General features: G+C 40.9%; 1 protein-coding gene across 1 annotated transcript in view; it reads right to left on the bottom strand.

Annotated features, from left to right (window-relative positions):
* Positions 1 to 267: 267 nt before the first annotated feature.
* SLC44A5 (solute carrier family 44 member 5) overlaps positions 268 to 22,646 on the bottom strand; it is a 77,676-nt gene continuing 55,297 nt past the window's right edge. The window contains exons 7-22 of the mRNA XM_026042469.1: positions 22,383 to 22,443; positions 20,411 to 20,534; positions 19,001 to 19,084; positions 17,604 to 17,716; positions 17,244 to 17,375; positions 14,315 to 14,414; positions 13,051 to 13,143; positions 12,067 to 12,154; positions 10,670 to 10,932; positions 10,118 to 10,212; positions 9,618 to 9,721; positions 8,291 to 8,364; positions 6,547 to 6,617; positions 5,161 to 5,249; positions 4,556 to 4,640; positions 268 to 2,636 (exon numbers count right to left, since the gene is read on the bottom strand). Coding sequence (XP_025898254.1) covers positions 2,524 to 2,636; positions 4,556 to 4,640; positions 5,161 to 5,249; positions 6,547 to 6,617; positions 8,291 to 8,364; positions 9,618 to 9,721; positions 10,118 to 10,212; positions 10,670 to 10,932; positions 12,067 to 12,154; positions 13,051 to 13,143; positions 14,315 to 14,414; positions 17,244 to 17,375; positions 17,604 to 17,716; positions 19,001 to 19,084; positions 20,411 to 20,534; positions 22,383 to 22,443 — 1,689 coding nt within the window. The 3' untranslated portion in view covers positions 268 to 2,523. The remainder of the gene's footprint in view (positions 2,637 to 4,555; positions 4,641 to 5,160; positions 5,250 to 6,546; positions 6,618 to 8,290; positions 8,365 to 9,617; positions 9,722 to 10,117; positions 10,213 to 10,669; positions 10,933 to 12,066; positions 12,155 to 13,050; positions 13,144 to 14,314; positions 14,415 to 17,243; positions 17,376 to 17,603; positions 17,717 to 19,000; positions 19,085 to 20,410; positions 20,535 to 22,382; positions 22,444 to 22,646) is intronic.

Raw genomic sequence — 22,646 nt, 5'->3', positions numbered from 1 at the left:
TATTTATATATATATTTACTATATATAAATAATAATGCTGTTTAAAACTTTGACTTTTAGAAATTATTTAGCAAATGCATAGGTTTGTTACAAAAGTCTTCTAATCAAATAACTTTATACTATTTCTATTATGTTATATTCCTAATAAACTCTATGGTTACATTCATAAGACAAAAAGCACACTGTATTCAGAAATACACTTTTTTCCCCCAGTAAAACACTCAAATCCAGTAGAGAAATATGTATTTCTTAAAGCAGTTTCTCAACTGCAAACTAACTGGACAGCAGTCAATCAGAATTACATCGGAGCTTGGACGGGACTCATAGTCCAGCAACTTCTAAATCATGAAAAGGTGGCACAAACTTCCCCCAAATTGTTGATTCATTACTCAGAATAGATTAGTATTTTAGGAGGTTAATATTCAGCATCATGCACATGATTAGATGGGAATGATGACAATGGTGGAAAATCTTCTACTCCTCAGTGAAGCACCTGATTTTTGGAAGGCAGGTTCAGCCCTTTCTGGAAGTCAGGTTTACTCTAAGGTATTGCAAAAGGGTTCTCAAAAATGAAGATGTCCAAAATCACTAGCTTCGTTTGAAGCTGTATGCCTTTATCTTATGCTGTTTAAGTCCTAAGTCCCCCATTTCTGCTTCAGAAGAGCTACGGGGCTCCCTGGACAGAAGCCCATCAGTGTTCTGTCACTAATGCTACAGCTTGCAGGCTCAGGAGGTCCTACCTGTCCAGGACTTCAAATGCATGGAGCACTGGGGCATTACCAGTGCCCCAGAGAAGCAGCACAAGGGAGAGGCTTTYTGCTTTTGTTGCAAATAAAATGATCACAGACTGGAGTCACAAATGCAATATCACTCTGGGTTGTGAGCTGGCAGTAAATTTTCCCCCAACATCTGAAGTTAATCAACTGGAGTAGAACTTGCCTTTCTCTTTGTGGTATCTATGGATAACCTGGGCTAAAAAAAAAAAACATTTCTAAGAGCTGAATTTCTGTAACAGTAGATCTGGGAAGAATATGCTGCTCCTGAAAAGCGGACTAAATTAATGTCCTTGTTTAGTACCACAGAACCCATGAAAACTGGGGACAGGGGCTCTGGCACGCATTACTGCAGTAAAACATCTGCAGTTCAGCTCATGGAAATAACAGTCTTGAAAAACATCTTTCATTTTCTCAGGCTTAAGGACTTAGGTACTGCTCTTTTTAACACTGCAATACAGAGTTGCTTTTCCTCTGAGCAGAACTGTCACTRACCTTGATAACAGTTGAATCTAAGGGGGTTTATAGATCTGTACAGAAGATTAGTGTGATTTATATTGATACTTTAATAATCAGGCAACTTCAATAATCTAAAAGCATACTCAATCATTTGGAGCATCTTTCATCAGTGATATAATCCTGTGTCATCAGAGGATCTGGTTCTGTTTCTTACCCAATACATTACTGCTGGAGCCGCTGAGTGTTTGGAGACCTAAGAACACGTGCTTTGCCTTTGGCATCAGCTTGGTCGTTGCAGTGTCTCTAGGAAGCCCTTCTGAGCTGGCTGAGGCAATGGGACCTGTGTGCACACGTAGAGCYAAGGCTTTCCTCTGAGAAAAGCTGCATTTGATTTTCCTTTTAGCAAAGCGCAACTTTCTTGTAATGCAGATAATAATCAGAGAGTCACTAGAGATGGGGACATTAAAACAAGGACATCTCTCATACATATCATCTGAAAACAATACATTTGCCATCTTTTACCAGATGAAACCTCATTTGTGTGAGCCACAAATCATATTAAATGCAATGGGACCTTCCCTCACTTATATCACCTGTTAAACACACTTCACAGAAAACTTCACTTTAAGTGCCATCCACTGTGGTCTTGTCTGGCCATCTTCTTTGGGTCTACAGGGTACCRTCCTTTGTTCCTTAAAATACACAGTTGTGGATGTGATTAAAACATTACCATGTTTTCCAGTGTAGGGAATCATTAATGCATGTATTATCACAGTTTAAATGGCTGTGAACCAGCTTGTACAAAAAATACAATCATAGCACCATATTTACAAATTTAGTACCATCTGCTGGTTAAATAGAAATTCTCAAACTATTTTTATGGCTAATTAGGTTATAGGGTAGTGCTTTCAGAAAATTGCCTGAATATCTTTTACAAATATACACTTATAAAAAGAAACGTTATCAAAAATGCTGTTCTTTGATGCAGCAAATTGTGTTAAAAAAGTTATTAAAACATTATTCATTATAGACTTAAAAAAGCTTCAAATTTACATTTTCCTTTTGACAGGCACTCTATAAACTAAAATGTGGCCTTGTTTCACAGCTGTTAGTTTAAGAATATAGTTATCTAGTTAACTGTTATCCATGTTGCTCATTTTTTATAGATAGAAGTAAAAGGAAAAAGAATCACCCATTAACCAGAAGCATCATTTACAGTTTTTACTTTTGCCTACTTTGTACATGTGTTGCTTAAAAGTGACACTCTTGTGATGTTGAGGTTTACTGCACATTATCCCACTGCCTTCTTCGGGCTTAGTTCCTTCTTTCCCAGGATCCGGTGAAGGCTAGCCGACATGAAGTAGGGCTTTGCTGTAGATCCATCATTTCTTTCCAGGTCTTCACCTGAATTTTCATCAGCCAAAAGAGCAAGCAGCAGTGCAGCCAGACACACAGCAAAATGGAAGGAGAGGAGAGAGAATTGAAGAGGCAAAAGAACCAACATTAGAAAATACCAAATGACAATTTAGCCGTATTGTTAAGCTGCCAAAGGACATCATAGAATTTTTATTCTTTCAAACTCGAGAAAACTTTTCACAAAACTTTTCACAGCAACACACACCCAGCTATTTTAAAATGACAGAAATACCTGTTTTAGTCTCCCAGTTCTTTGGTTTGGCAGCAGTACTGGAAGTTCTCAGAAAGGCTCATGTATCCAGACTGGTAGCCAGACTTCCCAAAGAAGCTCAGCATTTTGGCTGCTCATTGCTGGAAAATTTGTCCCAAAGAGAGCTTTGGATTTATGCACTTTAGAAAAGTGGATCCTTTCCCACTGCCTAAGAAGTTCTTTAGAAAATGTGATGAGATGGGGTGCACAATAGCTATATGATCTTCTGACCATTACCGAATGATGCATGGGAAGTAAAACAGTATGAGCTGAGAAGAGTGACATGTGCATGCTCCCTTTTTCTTACATAAGGTCGTAGCTAGATCACCCAGCTCCTAACCAGGCCACCGTGCAGGCAAGGGCCTTGTCCTGGAGGGAGGCTGCAGGCACATGAGGCTGCAGTGCAGGCGCGGGCTGAAGGCAACTGCCCAGAGTCACCGGTAGAGGAAAATTCCTTATATATCCCCACAGCAGCACCTCTGAACAGAGTGCTATTGTCCCCAACCAGATGCACAGACACACCRTTTGCCTCACCTGATGTGTAACAGGCTGCTTTGGTGCCAGGACTTCCCTCTGCTCTGGAAAAGCACAATGCACCGTTCTGCTCACACCACACTGGACTCTGCTGTACAGCTATCCACGGTAGAGCCATTTTTGCAAAAGGTATGTATAATGCTGATTTCTACATCATCAGCCTGTGGTGCCACCTGCATGGCCAGCTCCGTCCTGGACATTCTCCCAGTTTAGAGAGGCAAGGAAGTCTGTGGCAACATTTTCCTTTTCATATGCTCCTGCAACACCCGCCAACAACACTGCCCTGGCTCCCTGCAACACCTCAGCATAAGACGCGGTCTGTCTAATCCCTGCCATCACTTTCAATCCTAAATGCCTATAAACCAACTACATGCATCTATGGCATAAACAGAAAAGAATACTTGGTAATTTCTGGGTACCAAGAAAACAGTAAGCTTTCTGTATTCTGCCAGTTTGCTAAATTCCTTTCTATTTGAAGTATCACGAGTGATCATTTATTTATTGCCATTTTAGCTGATTTCTTGGAGACGCACTTTTGTTGCATCTGCCAGTATTTATGTTTCTTTAGAACCAAACTTCTTAATTCGAGATAAATCTGAGGTCACTCTCAACTACACATTTGTTTTCAGTTTTCTCTGATAACATAAGTGAGTCTTGAATCAATAAGTGAGTCTGGCATCACACTTATGTGTGACTGGTACAAAGAAATAACCCTTATATTTTCTATATGTTTCATAATTAAAAAGGTAATATSTTTTAATCATCTTAAAAAAAAATCTGAGAGTTGGGGAGTATACAGAAGTATTCATCCAATAGTTTAGCCAATTTAAGTTTGAGTGTTGTTACCCTTTACAAAGCATCCAGAAGCAAATTATTAGAGAAAGTTCTGAAAACAAAGCCAGCTGCTCCAGTGAATCACAGCCACCTCCCACTACTGAAATTAAGGGTATCTGAACACACCTCTGCGCTCAGACATGCATCAAGGAGTCAGTGTGAAAAGCAGAAGCAATTCCTGGTGACATGTTAGCAGACTGGGGGGAAAGGGAAGCAAAGTAAGAAACTGCCCTGTCAGTTCCTTTTCCTGCAACCTGCGGGAATTCATAAAAGAAAACTTTGTACTTACAAAAGCAGAGGAAAAGTGTGTCAACACACATTGCATAGACACTGAAGAATCCGTGTGCAACCAAGTAGGAGCCGATGATGACAGTCTACAAAAACAAACCACAATAAAACCACATGTTACTTTGGCACCTGTGTGCTAAAAAYTGCCACAAATCAGGATCCCCATCTGCTAAGAAAATCTGGGAAGGTTTAATGCAGTTCTACAATTCTGTGTAGGGTTTCTGCTGTGGAGAGGCATCTTGGACTTCTAACAAAGCAGCTGCTGTTTTTATTTTAAGCTGATGAACAGGGGCCATGTCAACTCCATACAGAATATATCTCAGAAACATYGAGCTCCTTCACAATGGTCCTCTAAAAGACTCCTCTTCCAGAGATGCTCTGCACCTACGTGGACTCCAAAGGTGAAAGAATTGCCCCCAGGCCTCTCCCATCAGAAGGCGCACCGTAGTCAGTGCCTCACCACCGTGAGGATGACATCCAACAGTTCTGCAGGTCTGTGGGCACAGCCGGAGGGGACAGAGACACTGTCACCAACATGTTCCTCGAGCACCTCCAACTGCCAGCAGGGTTGGGGCAAACAAGGGCAATGAAGGCTGAGCGACCTACCAGCAAGGGCACCCAGTAGTAGTTCAATGTTGGTGCTTCCTTGGCAAATATCGGTATTCGCTGAGTGAAGAAGAAGAAGGCGAGCACACCTGCAAGAAGCACAGAACACAGAGAACATACAGAACATGTGTCACTCTGGGGCACCCCACTCCTGCAGAAAGGGTGAGAAAAAATAACAGAAAGGGCATCCAAGGCCAGACTATACAAGGGCCTAACAGAATGAGATGTAAAAGAATGAGTTATCATAAAAATACTCTCAGAGCCAGAAATATTTTAATCGTTTTAAATCGCCACTCTGCTGTAGTTAATAACACAATTAACAAACAATGATAAGACAATAATGTGGGATAATATCAAAGACATTTGGGTGGACCTTTTCTAAAATAAACAAAGGTAAGCAAATAGAATTCTGCTTTTTAACTTTTATTACCTGACAAAATATTTAACTCTTTTCAGATTAAATAGAGAAACGTTGTGCTATGGATAAAGACAAAAATAAATATATAGCAGAAAAATGCATCTAAACAGAAACAGCCAAAGAAATTATCCTTGAAGAGGAAAAATATATTAATTACTTTCAGTATTTCAAGGCTTATATCACAAAATAAGTTTCAAATCAAGTTTGTTTCAGTTTGAGAGTCATTCTGCATTAATGATACAACATTTTAGATGTGGTCTTAGTGCAAATTTACAACTTTTGGTAAAAACAGAATCCATTTGTAATTCTTTCTGTATACCGAATACCAAACATGGCTACTAGYACTAGCAGAATAATGTGTTAAAGTTGCCTTGACAATTTAGCACAGTTTGAAGGGAATACTGCCAACTTGAATTTCTGCAAGTGCTTTATTTTTAAAAATCAATTTCTGCCCCAGCAAACTATGAATACTATACTCTGATATTCCCTCATAACCATCATAACCAAAAAAAAAAAAAAAAAAAGGTAAGGATGTTAGGAAAGTTTTGTCGCTCTCTTTCCTGGAGCGAGGAGGATCTTTTGAAGGGGCTGGCACCCAGCGGAGCTCGGGGCGCCGCTGCTGTAGTCCTGCACGGCCTTGCGTGCAGCAGAGCTGCTGGACAGGGCTGGCTGCAGCTGCACTCGCGTCTCAGAGTGCTGTGCAGTGGCTCCCACGCCAGCAGCGTGTGCAAGAACAGCAAAAACAACTATGGGAGAGATACTGCTGAGAGCACACAAGAAGAGCTGGAAAAAGAAAAGAACAACATGCTTCCCGGTGCAGCCTTGTAAACCCTTGGGCACAGGAACAGCGTCCTGAACAGTCAAACCCACAAGAATCTCCAGCCCTTAACTGAACACATGCGGACATGGCAAACTTGCGGGTACCAGAAAAAAAACCAAACCATCTGAGAAGAACCAGTTAAACTTACCTACACCACCAGCAACGAGAATTTTCCCCAGGAATAAAAGAAAGTCTGTAACTTTGTCCAGAACTGCAACTCTGTTCAGCAAAGGACAAATCATACACAAACATCACAAATCAGACATTCGTATTCTTTTTCTTTAAAACTATGGCTAATTTGCAAAATGTAATCAGGAATTGTCTTCTGCTGATTTCCGAGACTCATAATAAAGCAATGCAGCAAAGTAATATTGAGTAGGGCTAGGTGGTAGCCTAGTGCCCATCAGGAAACGAAGCACTGATCCTCTTGTTGAGGAAGCCTTAAGGAAGCAARACTGCTGACAGCACTTGAAGAGTGCTTATTGACCCTACTGGTTAAAYAAACATCCTTAAAGTATGACTTTCTAAAGGTTTAGAAAGGGTCAGAGAGAGACCAGCCCACGGGAGGCCATCGAAACAGAGCGCGCTGTTTGTGCGGGTGTCTCTTGGTGCCACCTGGCCACATGTCATTGCCCCAGGATATGCCAAATGCACACAACTGTTTTGAGATGTCGTTGCACAATCCCACAGGTGGAAGATCTCAAGGCAGAGGCAGTCCCAGATGAACAAAAAGTTTAGCAACAATTCTGCACTGTCCAGCTCTCACTGAAAGCAACAGCAAAGGAGAGGTAAGGAAGAGRGGTGAAACACACACTTTTTGCAAAGAGTCTCTGCTCAAAATCCAACTAGACTGTTTCATCAGAACTGGAGGTAAATAATGGCATGGAAAATGGGCTATTGCCACCCTCTTGGCAGTGCTGAAGGCTGCTCTACTGCTGAGATCCAGCACTGACTATCAGGAAAGATAAGTGAGTAGCAAACACTAAATAAAACAAATTACCATTAACCTGTTAAGAGTTAAGAGTCACAGTCAAAATATACAAGATAAGAAAAATCTCCTTTGAAAACAACAGAATCAAGTGTCTGTTTCTTAGCTACTGCTCACAGAGGAGGAGCAGAAGTGCACAGGACTGGAAGGCTGAGCTGCTCCCCACTGCACCAGCACTGCATGGTGTGGACGCCTCTGCTCTGACACAGATTCTGCAGACACAGTGGATGTCTAGTTCTTTCCTGCCTCATATTACTCTTTCAGAATCCTTCCTCCTCCCAGTCCTTCACTAAACAATTTGAACTACTGAACCTGTGCTTTTTGATCTTACTGTATTTTGGAAAGAGCTGCAAGCTAAGGAGGAAAGCACTGCAGAGAACAAGGAGCTTGGCAGCAGCCTTGGTAGTGGGGGAAAGTGTTGGACAGTTCCCTGAACTAGGAGAGATCTGGCTATTGTATATATTAAAGACATCGGTTTTGAAAGCAAAGTGTTCCCCTCTTGCTGCTYTCTGATACCTCATAGGTTTTCTGGGACAAATCTGATGTTTAGGTCTTTCCATTTTCCTTTTCAGAAGAAAACAAATGGACCAAAGCTCAAGAAACACACAAATAGTAGATGATGTACCCACTGACATGTACCTGTAGACCTCATTACATTCTACAAGGGTGCTGATGATTATAAAAGAGTGATCTTAACAAGATGGTCTGCTGAATCAGGCCAGCTCTGCCTGGGTTGCTCTGCTGGACAGCTTGTTGAAACACACTGGCCATTAGAAGGGAGGGACATTTCTGAAAGCAGAACCAGTTTAATTTTCAGAGCAGAGGTGGAAGAGGAAATAAGTGTGTCCCCAGAGTGCAATAGCAGGAAATCCTGCCACAGCAAGATGGGGATATGGTACCTTACCTCACCACGTTACGCATGAGCAGGTAGAATGCCTCCTTTGCTGAGGTGCAGAAGTTTTTTCCATATATGGCAATCTGCAAAATAACAGTAGTTGCTTGRTAAGTATTTTAACTAATTTGGGTAGCTTGACTGAATTTGACTAAATGTAACACAAAGTTCTCTCTAATCTTAATGAGAAAGACAGAGCCTTGAAAGAATGTCATCCATCTTCCCTCTCCAAAGCACCTGGGGGTGAGCATGTTACACCTTGAGATCTGCAGGCAGCAGAGCAGAGTACAAGTGAGTTATTGCTGAGGACTCCTTCTGCTCTGCTTGTTGCTCACACTGAATTTATAGACAGCAAAAGGAAACAGGTACAGGAAACAGATAAAAGACAGTTGACCTGTTTTAGCTTGTCTTCTTGAACCAGACTCTGCTCTCCCTAAGAAGAAATAAGGAATACTAGCACTGACATCAGTGCAGTCAGAGGAGTTCCACTACCAAAGAGTAAGCCAGGTCAAGTTATTCAGAAATCTTTTTTTTTTTTTTTTTTTTTTTAATTTCTGGACTAGTGTCCTCAAGGATAAGATGAATTAACATAGTTCTTTGGAGTTCTGATAATAATACAGTAGTTTTGCCTACTGCAAACAGGGCTATCAAAAAGAGCTTTTCTCTTGAGGACTGCAGTAATTGGAAACACTTTTTTTTGTGCGAAAATGAGATTAATGGACCCATTACAGCAACCTCTGAGAAAACAGATCTGTGACTGTAAAATTCCTTCACTTACACTGCTTCAAATAATGACATCTCTGTCTGAAATCTGTGTCTATTTATGTAGGTGAAAACCTGAAAATTCTCTTCTGAAGGCCAGTTAGAGTTATTTCAGAAAAGCTTCTAGCATGCTCATGGCTTCCATACAGACACCATCTGCCTACTGTCTTCCTTATCTAAAATGCTGTCTTTTAACAGAAGTGTTAAAGTGCTTCAATATGCAATATGAAACAAGCCAGCTCACTTGTTGGAATCAAGATTTGAACTGCTGATTCTGAGGGAAAGTTAAGTATTTTTATATATATATAAGGGATGCCATCCCTTCCCACTTATCTGGGGGGATGAGAGAGTATGAGGGACAACAGGTGCAGGCAAAAGGAGAGCCTGAGTTTGTAAGGAAAAAAAAAAATCTCACATTCTTGTGCAAGGMACACACGCACTTCCTGAAAATGGACTTAAATCCTATCATTTATTCAGCAGACTCAGACAACCACTGGCTGTTGACCAACCATCAATGGCTAGAGTATTTTAGTGCCCTAAACAGGGGAGATCACACGCTGAGAAAGAAAATACATACCATGATGTAGGCATTTCTGTTTATAAATTTTATAAATTTTTCCAAACACCAGAAACAGCATTTGAGGCAGCAGAGTAGAAATCTAGTGAAGGAGTTTTGTGTGCCTAAAAAAAAAGAGAGCATAGCACATAAAGAACTCACGAACAGACTGCAGAACATAGAAAGACATGCAGAAGGAAATTCTGAATTGCAGCAAAAGCAGAAACATTATTTCTCTTTTTCTAGGCATGGACTCTCCTTCACAACAAAATGTAGCTCACTATCATTCATTTAAATTGGATTCAAGTCCTGCTTGAACATTTACATTAAGCTCTCAAGGATATATACTTGATTCAGGTATATTAACTGAGATTCATTAGTTTCTAATACAACTGCAATGGTTARTAACGATGCTGGATTTGGCTCTTCAGATAGTCATAGCTGAAAAACCATCCTGGAAAACAAAGGAAACTATCTGTCAAATGAGTTGTAGTAACTTAGGGCAGATTCATAAATCTCACCTTTCAGTTTGTGATCCAAGTACTCCAAGATTACTCTAACAAGTTGGACAATTGCAAGAATTAAGGCTCCAAACGCCAGTGAACCTGTATGGTACCTAATGCAAAATAAATGCTATTTAGTGGTTAGCATTCACAGCAGCATTCCAATTACACTTTAGGTGTTACAACAATTCCCTGCCAACAGCAGACATCCCTAATATCCATCCAAAGCCTGTGCCAAGGCGTAAAGGTGCTCTTTGTAGTGAGGGCTGCCTACAGTGCACAGCATGACTATCTAAGAGTCCTTATCTATGGAATGCTAACCAAAAGCTGGTTATAGTTACACTACTCTTAAAACTACATGAAAGTTTGCAGCTTAGCTGTAATTAGCAAACTAGTAAACCATTAGACTATGTACTTAATGAGTCAGGACATTACCTCTAGGTTGAAATGCTGTGCCCCTACCACTGCCACCTAATCATCGCCATTTGTTATTTTAGGCCCTCTTTTCCTAAGTGTACAAAGAGCAATTTTAGGAAATGACAAGAGTCACAGCCAGCTTCACAATCTTACCGTATCGCTCGGCCAAATGAAGAGAAGAGTGGCCACAGTGGAATATCAGCAGGTTTCCTAAAGGCCCAGTAGTAAGAGGCAAAGGCACCAGCAAGGGTACACTGACCCAGTGCAATTGCAAAGTTCACCAGCCAAAGAAAGACAAAGGCATTGGCTAACTGAAAGATGAAGATATATTTATGGTACAGGCTTTCTCCTCCATAAAATGCAAAAGTACATTGAGCACCTGGACAGAGTTTGGTCACGTTGGTTTTGTTGAAAGTCTGTATAGAAAGAAAAAAAAAAACCAACATAATAATAGCAATGAATTTTCTGAAAAAAAGTCTCTGAAGTTTAGTGGCTTAATATAAATTACATTTTTTTTTGTTTCAACACTGCACTCCAATAGATTTTAAACTATTCATATATGTAAAGGTTCATATTAATACGATAGGCAGGTTCTGAACTTTGAACTATGCAGTTTGTAAGCAGGTCTGTTCACCACATATACCTTAAATATCACCAGAGCTCTGCCTGGAACCTATACAAATGGAACTTCAATTTCAGAAATCTGCTTCTAAGATACCTAAACTTCTCAGTTTCATTAAAGGAAAAATTAAAGTAAAAATATTATTTGTTTAAAAAACAGAGGCCAAATCTGCAGCTTTGGTAAATCACCATTTCTGAACTGAAATCAGCTGAGCTATGACATTCCCTTACACATCTCAAAGTATTAAAAATGCAATCATCTCTAAAGTTGAATTAAGTTTTCCTATTTCTGTTGTTTATATCATGTATTTGCCCAGAATACACAATGAAATGACAATAGTCCATTTCTAAACCCTCTCTTTTTCATTTTTCAGGCATCAGCAGAGTTGGGAACTGTTTGGAATGTGGATACTATAGCATTCTGTTGAATATATATTTACATATAGCATTTTATTGACATTTAAGTCTAAAGATAAATGTACTGATATAACATTTCACAAATACTTACAGTACTCAAAAAATAYTTGAATTCAATCCCACAGTTAAGTCATAATATTTAATTGAAAAAAAGACAAACATCTTGGACCTTCATAAAGGCCACTGCTGTGCTGAGAAAATCCCAATAGTTACTTGGGTCTCTGTATCTAAAATATGGCTTGTCCTTGGATAGATTTGAGGCTCAGCTTTTAAAATCATCCATTGCCTTTCACAGACCCCAAAACAGAAGCCTCAAGAATTTGAGAACACTCCTGAAAACAATTAAAAAAAGGTTTATCTGTGTCTCTTTTTCAGCCTGTAAAACAGAACTACTAGTATATAGCATGTATAATATACTATGTATATATACTATATGTATATACCAGATATACGTATATACAGTATATATAACTATTAGTATATAGCTTCCTCCTAAGACAGTTCACACTTACCTCTGGGTCACAGCTCAGGTTTGCATACTTGCACAGTGTTTGATTAGCCATTACCTTATACACTGGCTCTCCTGATGTAGCCAGAAAACTGAAGGAAAGATTTTAAGGAAGAACCACAGAACTGCAGACTTCGGACATCTTAAGATTCTGCAGTGGGAAATCAGGAGCTCTAAAGAACTTACAGAACTTATGCAGATAATACGAAAACTACTCTTGTTAGGCGGAGATTTATACGACAGAACAGACTGAATTCTCCCATTATTTGGAAAACTAAAGCAAATTCCACCTCTGAACTATGGTAGTTCCTGCCCAGAACAGGCAAGGGGAATCACCCTGCAAGTTGCCTCAACCTCTCCTACATATCCAGCTATGGTGAGGCACATCACTCAGTGCGGCTTTATAAGTTCATGTTTTAGTGGAAGCAGACACAAAGCACAAGGTAAGATTACACTGTCCTGCACAGCAATAGCTGAGCATCTTTGCACATGAAAGAAAAACAAATTGTTTTCAGAAAGCAAAATGCCCTTCCTTGCCATCCCAGGAACAAACAGTTGGTGGCTGTTGCTGTGAGGACTCAGTCCTCTCTCATTCCTTTCTTTTAACTTTTCTGAGCAAAAAAATCACCTGAAGCTTCCCCAGCTAAATCAGAGAGCATGAACATGGGGCCTGTAGTACATGCAGTACTGTAAAAGCCATATTCACTCTTTGCGTAGGCCCCTATTTTATCCCTTAAAGCCAGCCTTAGGTAGTACATAGAGCCTTATACAATTCCCCCTGCCCTAGCACAAATTTCAGTCCAGTTTATCTAAATGAAGATCCACTGTCAGATTTGTACATCACGCCCAAATGTGTAGTGAGGAACAATTCTGCGTTAGCAGAACAAGAGCCCTCCTGATACTGGTTGGTTAAGGTGATAGAGCAGAGCACTCCCTGGTCTTGTGGAGCAGGAGACCTCTCCAGACAGATACACAGGCAGAAGGATACACAGCTGTCACAGCCCAGTAGGAAATACAAATTGCAATGAGTAGGAAGGTGACGATTGGGTAGAACAACGTAGACATTATATAGCCAATAGCTCTGTGAAGGAAATCAAACATATCAGAAAGGTACAATGACTTAAGAAAAAAAGCTTTTTTATCAGTTGTTTGTCATGAACCTTTTTGCTTTGAGCTACCTATATGCAACAACATAATCTAGTGCTGAAATCCCAGAGCACTGCAGGTTCCATCTTCACACAGCTTCTCTTCTGCCACTGCTTCACAAGCATCTTCATCTATCTGCCACATTGAGGCCTGTCTCCAACTCTACTTGCTCTTTCCCACTCCTGTTTCTCAGATCCTGGTCTTTCCAGGTCATAAACCCATTACGATCCAATCTGTTTGTGCCTCCTGCAGACATGACCCTTCATCTTTACGTCCCACACTGCTCAGCTCCTGTGCTCTCCCTTATGACCCTGGGGAGCCTGAAACCCCCCCTCACCACTTTGCCTTTGAGGACACCCTTGCAAGCCCCTTTGCTACCCTAGTAGTAGATACTTTGGCACAACCTTATGCTATCTGAGAAACAACCACTACTTTCTAACCATGGGCAGCAGTTCATGGGAAGCCTTGCTAGTGTCCAGCAAGCTATGGACAGTTACTCCAACAAACTGATTGTTCACTGTTCCTGAATATGGATTTCAAGTCAACTAATTATATGATAAATTGCAATTATTTTGGGAGAATATTGTAAAGGTGCTAAAAACATGATTTGATTCCCAGTCATTAGCAATTAGTTTTTCATATTCCTGAATACAGAAATGTCTAAGAAGTTTACAGTAATTATTTACAGTGTTTCTTTATAAATAAAAATGTCACCCTCAAGTGACCCTTCCATATTGCTCAAAAATTAGAGGATGTTTTCATTTCTCAGCAGAAATATATGAAATTTCGGAAACACTTCTATCAGTACCAGCTGTGAGCAAAAGGGTTGCAGAATGTTGAAGTGCTTCTGTATTTTAATCAGCATGCACTAATGAGTGGAATGAGAGGTGATGCCAAAATTAAGAGCTGTGGTCTACATCAGTAGTTGCAGAAGATTTCATCAATGAACTAGTAATCTCTGCAATGCCTGTTCTGCTCAGCAATCCCCATGCTGTGCTTCAGCCTCCAACTTTTTGCCCTTGGTTGTGGAAGACAAAACTTGGAAAGAGTGTACTGTAGAAGGCATTTAATAAAGTTAAAGATACAGTAAAATCAGACAAACATACCTACTGCCTTCCTTCAACAGTGCAATAGCAATGCGGATCCGGTTCCTCAGGAAGATCAGCATCAATATGATTACAACCTCAACAACACATAGTATTATCACTGTAAAACAAAACAAAACAAAACAAAACAAAACTATATATCTTTTCCAGGGACCAAACCAGCGTGCTATCTCTGCGGATTGGTAGTATTATCCTCATATTTTATAGTACTGTTCAGGAACTCCAAAAAACTCTGACAGAGCAGTTCTTTCTGCCACTGCACCTTTCAGCCTTCAATCCCACCTCATAAACTTGTAGGTTCTAATGTAGGGAAATTCTACATACTAGAGGTGGTCCTACCCTAACATTAGCATTTTTAATTTCAGAAGAAAAATGGAACATACCATCCTTAGATAAAGATAACTGTTCACTTTGAAAAAATAGTTGTAGCATTTGGTCTTAATATAGTTTATTATTAAATTTTATTATTTCTAAACAAGCATTTTCAATGTTCATACAGTAACTACAGGCCGGTGAGCCTCACCTCCATCCCCGGGAAAGTGATGGAGCAGCTCATCCTGGCTGCTCTCTCCAGACACATGGAGCAGAAGAAGGTACTCAGGAGTAGCCAGCATGGATTCACCAAGGGGAAATCCTGCTTGACTAACCTGATCACCTTCTACGAAGGAATATCCAGCTGGATAGATGAGGGCAGAGCGGTGGATGTCATCTATCTGGATTTGAGCAAGGCTTTTGACACTGTCCCTCACAGCATCCTCCTGGGCAAGCTCCAAAGGTGTGGGATAGATGTGTGGACGGGGAGGTGGATTAGGAAYTGGCTCGATGGCAGGGTGCAGAGAGTGGTTGTCAATGGTGCGGAGTCCAGCTGGAGGCCTGTACTTAGTGGTGTCCCCCAGGGATCAGTTCTCGGTCCGGTCCTGTTCAACTTATTCATTAACGACCTGGATGAAGGGCTGGAGTGCTCCCTCAGCAAGTTTGCCGACGATACCAAACTGGGTGGAGTAGCTGATAGCCCTGAGGGCTGTGCTGCCATCCARAGGGACCTGGACAGACTGGAGGACTGGGCGGCGAGAAACCTCATGAGGTTCAACAGGGGCAAGTGCAGGGTCCTGCACTTGGGGAGGAATAACCCTCTCCCTGCTGGAGAGCAGCCCCGCAGAGAGGGACCTGGGTGTCATGGTGGACGACTAGTTGACCATGAGGCAGCAGTGTGSCCTGGTGRCCAAGAAGGCCAACGGGATCCTGGGGTGCATTAAGAAAAGCGTCTCCAGCAGGTCGAGGGAAGTGATCATCCCCCTCTACTCAGCCCTGGTGAGGCCACATCTGGAGTACTGTGTCCAGTTCTGGGCTCCCCAGTACAAGAGGGATGTGGAGCTGCTGGAGAGAGTCCAGCACAGGGCTACCAGGATGATCAGAGGCTTGGAACATCTGCCCTATGAGCAAAGGCTGAGAGAGCTGGGTCTGTTCAGCCTGGAGAAAAGGAGGCTGAGGGGGGACCTGATCAGCGTGTATAAATACCTCAAGGGAGGGAGGGAGGAGGAGGCGGGCGGCCTCTTTTCAGTGGTGGGCAGGGATAGGACTAGAGGAAATGGCTTCAAACTGAAGCATCGGAAGTTCCACAGGAACTTAAGGAAGCATTTCTTCACTGTGAGGGTGACAAAGCACTGGAACAGGCTGCCCAGAGAGGTTGTGGAGTCTCCTTCTTTGGAGATCTTTAAAACCCGCTTGGATGCAGCCCTGTGCCACGTGCTCTAGGTGACCCTGCGTGAGCAGGGGGGTTGGACTCGATGACCTCTGAGGTCCCTTCCAACCTTCGGCATTCTATGATTCTATGATACTTTACTGCTGCTGTTTTTAGATGCACTAAAATAATCAAAAACAAGAGGGAGAGTCAACTTAGCAACCCAAAGTTTATGACTTCTTCATAAAAAGTATTTTTCTCTGATGTATATTATGCCAACATTTAGATACACTTAAACCAATAGTTTGTGTGGATATTTGCTTAGCATGCATTGCTTTCATCTCATTTTAAAAAACAAGAGGTCAGGTCAGATCAGGCACTTTGGGGCAGATTATTTTCAGCTTGCAGTAGTGCTGCTGGAATTAAACTGATGTGCTCTGAGGTCAGAGATCTGAGAGCAATGTCTCTTGGTTAAGAGCAATGTTTGAACCAGAACCCAAATCAGCTTCAGCCCGATTTCTATTTGTGTTAGTTCAAAACCAACTCCTGAAGAAAGTAAAAGACCTCTCAATTTTAATAGGAGAGGACAGGATCCTTAACACCTGAAGTGATCTCCTCTGAGCCTGAAACACATCCACTAATTCGGGGTGCCTCAGGCTACCTCTAAATAGCAGTGCTAAGTATGGCTGCATCCAGTGGGGCCTGCCTCCCCCAGCTGAAACGAGGGAGGTTTGGGGAGGAGGCAGAGGGGATAATATTCCTACGTCCATGCCTGTCTGGAGGTTATCCCTGGGAGATGGGAACTGGCTTCCTGGGTATGCAGCTCAGATAGCCCCTGGATCCAGGCAGAGTCACTGATGTCCCCAGTTACCGTCAGCCCATCTCACCACCACAGCAACCTTTGGCAGTAATCACTGTGATGCTCAGAGCCACAGGCTTCCTTGTGACAAGTTTTTGTTACCTGGACTTCAAAAACTATTTTGAAATGTTTCCTCACGGGGAAAAAAATACACACAGAATCCAATTTCTTTAAAAGCTGTTCTCGTTCTAATTTAGCTCGGTTAAGTTAAGCTAGTGMAATTAATACCAAGCATTGTGAAAAAGAAAGAATGTACTATAATGCATTCTGCTTACTTTGCTGCATGACATAACTCAAGGAGAAGACTTATCAAGGCAGAAAGTCTAATGAGATAATGATTGTGTCTTGTGAATATCCATGAACAGATACAAAATTTAAAGGGCACTTACTAAATGCTAACCATGTCTGCCTCAGCTGCAGGTACACTCTGAAGTCTGTCTGRAATCCAATATCATAAACAGTGAGGTCAGATCCAGGTGTTCCCTTCAGATGACTGTACTCCCAGTAACAATGCCAGGTACCTTTAAAAACAATCAATAAAACACAAGAGTTTCTGAAAAATGCAGAGCTACAAGTTTAAAAAATAAAAATGTTTTACAATTTAAGTGCTTTTTTTTCTTAGCATGTTAGGTAAACAAAACCCAGAAACGCATTACTGTGAGACTAGTGAACTTTAAAATCACATTGACAGAAAAGAAATATTAAGACTTCACAAAAAATAGTCAAAGAAGCTAGCAGAATGCACCTACCATATCCTATAATTCCRATCACACCAAAGATGAAGATCCAAAAAAGCACCCCAGCAGTGAACCTTAACAGCACAAGGAAGAGCAGACTCACGACCATTGCAATTAACAGCCCACTGCGAAGAGAGGAGACAGGAAGATAAGGAAAAGAAAAAAAGAGCATCTTCACTTTCTTGCAATGCCTGGTCCACCAAATGAGGGTCACTTCATCTCACACAAGAAGATCTATTTCAAAATCTATTTATGTTTCAAAATCTATTTATGAAATACATCCTCTTGAATAGCACCTCCTCTTGGAAACTAATAGCATATTTATGACAATTTCTCAGGATAGCATCAGAATCATTGTACATACTGGGTCCTCATCTTGGCTGAATGGGACTAGTACTTCTTACTTGGTCATCTGCAGCAGTCGAAGAACAAATTGCCTTTTCAGGCTATGGTCTGAACAAGACCATACAGCACAAAAAGGAAAATGGAAGAGGAAATGACCAAAAGGCCATTTTACTCAGTGAGGCTTGCAGTCATAAAGCAGTACGAGTAATAACCCCTCCAGCAAACATTCAGCTGAGATGCTTGAGAGAATGTTTCCTTTCTTTAACATTTTCAGCAGATGTTAAAAGAATGTTATATTAGAACAGACTCACAAAACTTCTAAAATCTTTTTTTACCTGTGTTCAAAAACATTTCTTCTAAATGTTCCTAGTTTGTTTTTCTTGTTAACAAAGATATAAAATGGGTCAGCCTGATCATAATCAACCAAAATTACTGAGAAATCTAGAGCAAACTAAGCCAGGAAGGCAGAGGACCAAGAAAGAGAAGAAAATTAGCTTATTTGGAAATTTTAGACTTTTAACACTTAGCCCGTTAAAGGTTTCCTAGCATGACTTATTTTCCCTTCTGATGGACTTACTTGAAATTTTGAAGATATTCCTCAAAACAATCTGCAGCTTTTGCTTGGTGTTGCTTTGCCCACTGCATTGGCAGTAGAAAATTTATGATTGTGTTAACTATATTTTGCAGATATGAATTAAAAAATCATCTATTAGATATATACACTAATGCACATTTCAAATGTAATTGGTCTGAAATCTCTTAATTGTGTTTTCCTTTAGTTTGGGAACTGGATTATACAATAGAAGTCACAGCCTACACTTTTTCTGCCTGGTAAAATATCAAGGGCCTGCTCCAGAACAATTGATGCTCTGTGTGCATGCTGTGCTGTCCTTACCTAATGTACAGAACCACTAGAACAGCATTACTACTATGTAGTAAAAAGAAATTACAGTTGCTACTTGAGTTCAATAGCATGATTGGTAACAAACACATTTTTTTTTATTATTTCTTGCACAGTCCAAAGTGAGTTTGGAAAAATTATGAATACCTGTTAAAAATCTTACATTAAAATCCAATACCAAGAACTGGCATAATCTTCAAAAATTTTCATTCCAACCGATCTTGCATCCAGGACAATATTGATGCCACTGAAAAAAAAAAGACAATCAAAAGAAAAGGTTGCTTTACCTATGAAACTGGAGAATTTATTTAAACAACAAATAGGTCAAGTGAAAAAAAAGTTGAAATATCATTCCTATCATGCGTCTCCTGTAACAAAGCGAACATCAATTTCAGTTATGTCAATGAAAATTTAGCTAAGTTAGAAGGCCTCATAAAAGGCCAGTCTAAAATGATCTGTACATCTCCCTCCAAAAAAAAGATTWAAAAAGCTCTACGGATTAACATCCACATCCAATGAGCATCACACTTAATTACTTACACACACACACACAAACACAAAAGCACTATTAAGATTTACAAAGTTCCCAGAGTCATATAGCTGCAACTCTGGAACTACCAAGAGCAGAGAGGCAGGAAACAGCATGGTTAGGCAAGAAGCTGCCCTTAAGGGATTTTTTCACTACCCTACAAGCCATCCTCCAACGTTATTTTTTTCCTAGGAAGAAATGAGGAACATGGTAAGAAGAGGCAACGTAATTGAAGATGTCAGCAGAATCACTGAATCCCACATGGATGAGGTTGGAAGGGATCTCTGGAGATCATCCAGTCCAACCGCCCGCTTCAGCAGGAACACCTACAGCATGTTGCACAAGACTGCATCCAGGTGGAAGATCTCCAAAGAAGAAAATTCAGAAAGGAAGGCAATGAGGTGTAGGTGTTACCGCAGTAGTCAAGGCTAGAAGAAAGGCACAAGAAGATCCTCCGTCCTTCAGGCAGGCTGAGGGCTGACAGCATCTGGCAAGTGAGGCTGTCATGGTTGGGACAGGTGCTGCTGGCTGTCCCTCTGCAAGGAGGTGTTGCCAAGCTCCAGAGACCCAAGTACTCTTTAACCCTTAGTCACTGCTACACAAACCAACTGGAACAGCCTTGACAGGTGGGAAGCCTGTAGCACTGGGGCAGACGGTTACCTGGGGGCTGTCACATGCAGACAAAGCCAAGGCCATTAAAGCCTGGTCTGTCTCCTGCAGCATAAGGGTTTCATTTTGAGCTTCCTTTTGGTCTGTTTAGTACTAAGTTTTGCAAGGAAAACCTGCAAAAATGATTTAAAAACTGACAATCAGCCACTCTGAGATCAACTCAAACTTTTCGTTCAACTCATTTCTGCACATCACAGGGCTGATTTTCCTTAACAGGATTTTGCAGGTTCAGGCACTAAGATACCATTTCCTCACAGGTCTGCCCTAGTTACCTTCATCTACCTGCTACAATGATTCTGACTTTTATTTTTAATTTCTAAAGTAATTCACTCAGAACCCAACAAAGAAAAAATAGTTGTGAAGAGTAAAACCTACTTTGCAGCTTCCCTCAGATCAGTTACATTTCTGGTCTTCCCTCTTCCGTCCTTGAAGGTAGTCTGATTAGCCACAGTCAGTACGCCATTCTTTGTGGAGAAGTCTGGAAAGCATCTCTTAAGAACTATTCAAAACACACACACACAAAAAAATCAAAAACAGGAGGTACAGTTAATCAAGATCCACTTTCATCATTTGTATTTTATATAAAATTATATTTAAATTGCTTCAGACTTTTTACTTGGTGAATATTGATATGTTGACTCTGACAGATCATGGAAGAGACATTATATTAAGATACAATATAATAATTTTATGCTTTGGGGCTTTTTGTCTGTTGTTGTAAAATTTAGGCATGGTGAGATCCTAGCCTTTGACTGTGTGCTTCTGAATAACAACAGGAAAGGTGTTTAAAATCTGTAATAAAAGCAGAATTTCTGGTCCAGTCAGTATCTGGGCAGCTGATCAGATAGCATTAGGGGATACCCAGGGATGGATGGCATTAGGTCTGAAAATCATACAGAATAGCAAGTTTCATCACTAACTCCCTATGCCAGATAAGTTGCAGTACTAGATGCTATTAGTAATAATTCGTGGCCAGTGACAGGACAAGGGGCAATGGGTACAAGCTGAAACCCAGGCAGCTCCATTTGCATGTGAGGAAGAACTTGTTTGGTGTGAGGGTGCCTGAGCCCTGGCCCAGGCTGCCCAGGGAGGCTGGGGAGGCTCCTGCTCTGGTGGTCTCCCAAACCTGCCTGGGTGCGACCGGGTGCCCTGTGCTCTGGGTGTCCCTGCTGGAGCAGGGTTGGACTGGATGATCTCTAGAGGTCTCTTCCAACCTCAACCATTTTGTGAGTCTGTGACTCTGTGGAGAAGAGGCAATGGAATAAATACAGAAACTACTGATTAGATAGAGGAAGAAAGGAATTATGAAAGGGAGAAAAACAGAGGGTTATGTCCTCATTTATGTCACCTTGTCCTTGGCTACAAAAACTCATGTTTTTCAGTCTAAAGAGRAGGCCAGTTTTCCTACACAACTGTACATTAACTTTATATAGCAAGGCTGGGCTTTCATTACCAAGTTCCAACAGATACTGATGTTAGGCAGTCCCCACGCAGGCAAAAACAGACTATCTACACCACATACTATTCTGAGGAAATAATTAAATTACTTGTTTCTCTTTTTCCCCTAGTAATCTTTCCTCTCTGCTGCAGTCTACAAGAAGATATCAGATTCTTGCAAATTGACTTTCTGTCTTTTGGATCAATACATCATTTAAAATATTTTTTTAGTTGAATCCATAGTTTCTCTTTTTGATGATCTGTCCCTGCTTTATCTGTTTTCTGCTTTAAAATGGAAAACCAAGCAGGTCTGTCCGTCTCTGCAGGAGCTTTAGGACCAGCAGCAGATGCTCCTAGTATTACATTCCCGTGGCTGAGATCAGCCCTAAGACCTGCAAGTGTCTATTTAAAAATACCCACTGATTTTGATGACAAAATCATCTTTTTCCCCCTTTTATTCTTTTGTAAGCACTGTAGAACCAGCCTATGACTGAAGAGCAAGCTGTATTGTAACTGGGCTCAAGGATCTGAACCCTGAATCTTGGAAGTCATCCAGCCTTTCTGTACTTGCTTGATGCCAGTGAGTTGCTTGCTCACAGGTAAGAGGTGACCGAAGGCCTCACAAATAGACAGTATCATTCAAACTGTAAAGTTTTCACTGTTAGTGATGATTCATGAGCATGAAAGAGTTTGGCTTGACCTAATCACAAAGTGAACTTTACTGGATAATAGTTAGAAAAAAAAATCTTTATACTTGCAAGCTGTCTAAAATTGATTTGGATGTCACTGGCAGATAGAAGAAAGACAGCTCCTAGCGACTTTGTCACAAAAACACTTTTCAAAATGGATTGTCATTTAATGGGGACACTAATACTCTGCTGAGACATATATAAGAAGTTTAGCCACTCACAAGGCCTGCTTGGAATGATCATCGAAGGGCAATCTTCATCACGCAGGACTTGAGCAACAGACTGAAAAGCAAAAAAGTAAGAACTGGTGAACACACAGATGAGTAAGTGCTTTTCATTTCCCACTCAATCTGAGAAAATGTCCCAAACTGTGCTTTTTTGTCTCCTCCCAAACTGATGGAGATGCAAGACACTGATAATTTGAGMGTCCAAACTGCCACATGGCATTTGAGAAAAAAATATATTCTTTTCTATTGACAAAGAAG

This window comes from Nothoprocta perdicaria, unplaced genomic scaffold (assembly GCF_003342845.1).
Source record: "Nothoprocta perdicaria isolate Ctin4 unplaced genomic scaffold, notPer1 scaffold_304, whole genome shotgun sequence".
NCBI lineage: Eukaryota > Metazoa > Chordata > Aves > Tinamiformes > Tinamidae > Nothoprocta > Nothoprocta perdicaria.
Note: the sequence above shows the minus strand (reverse complement) of the source record. Positions and strands in the feature narration are given on the sequence as shown.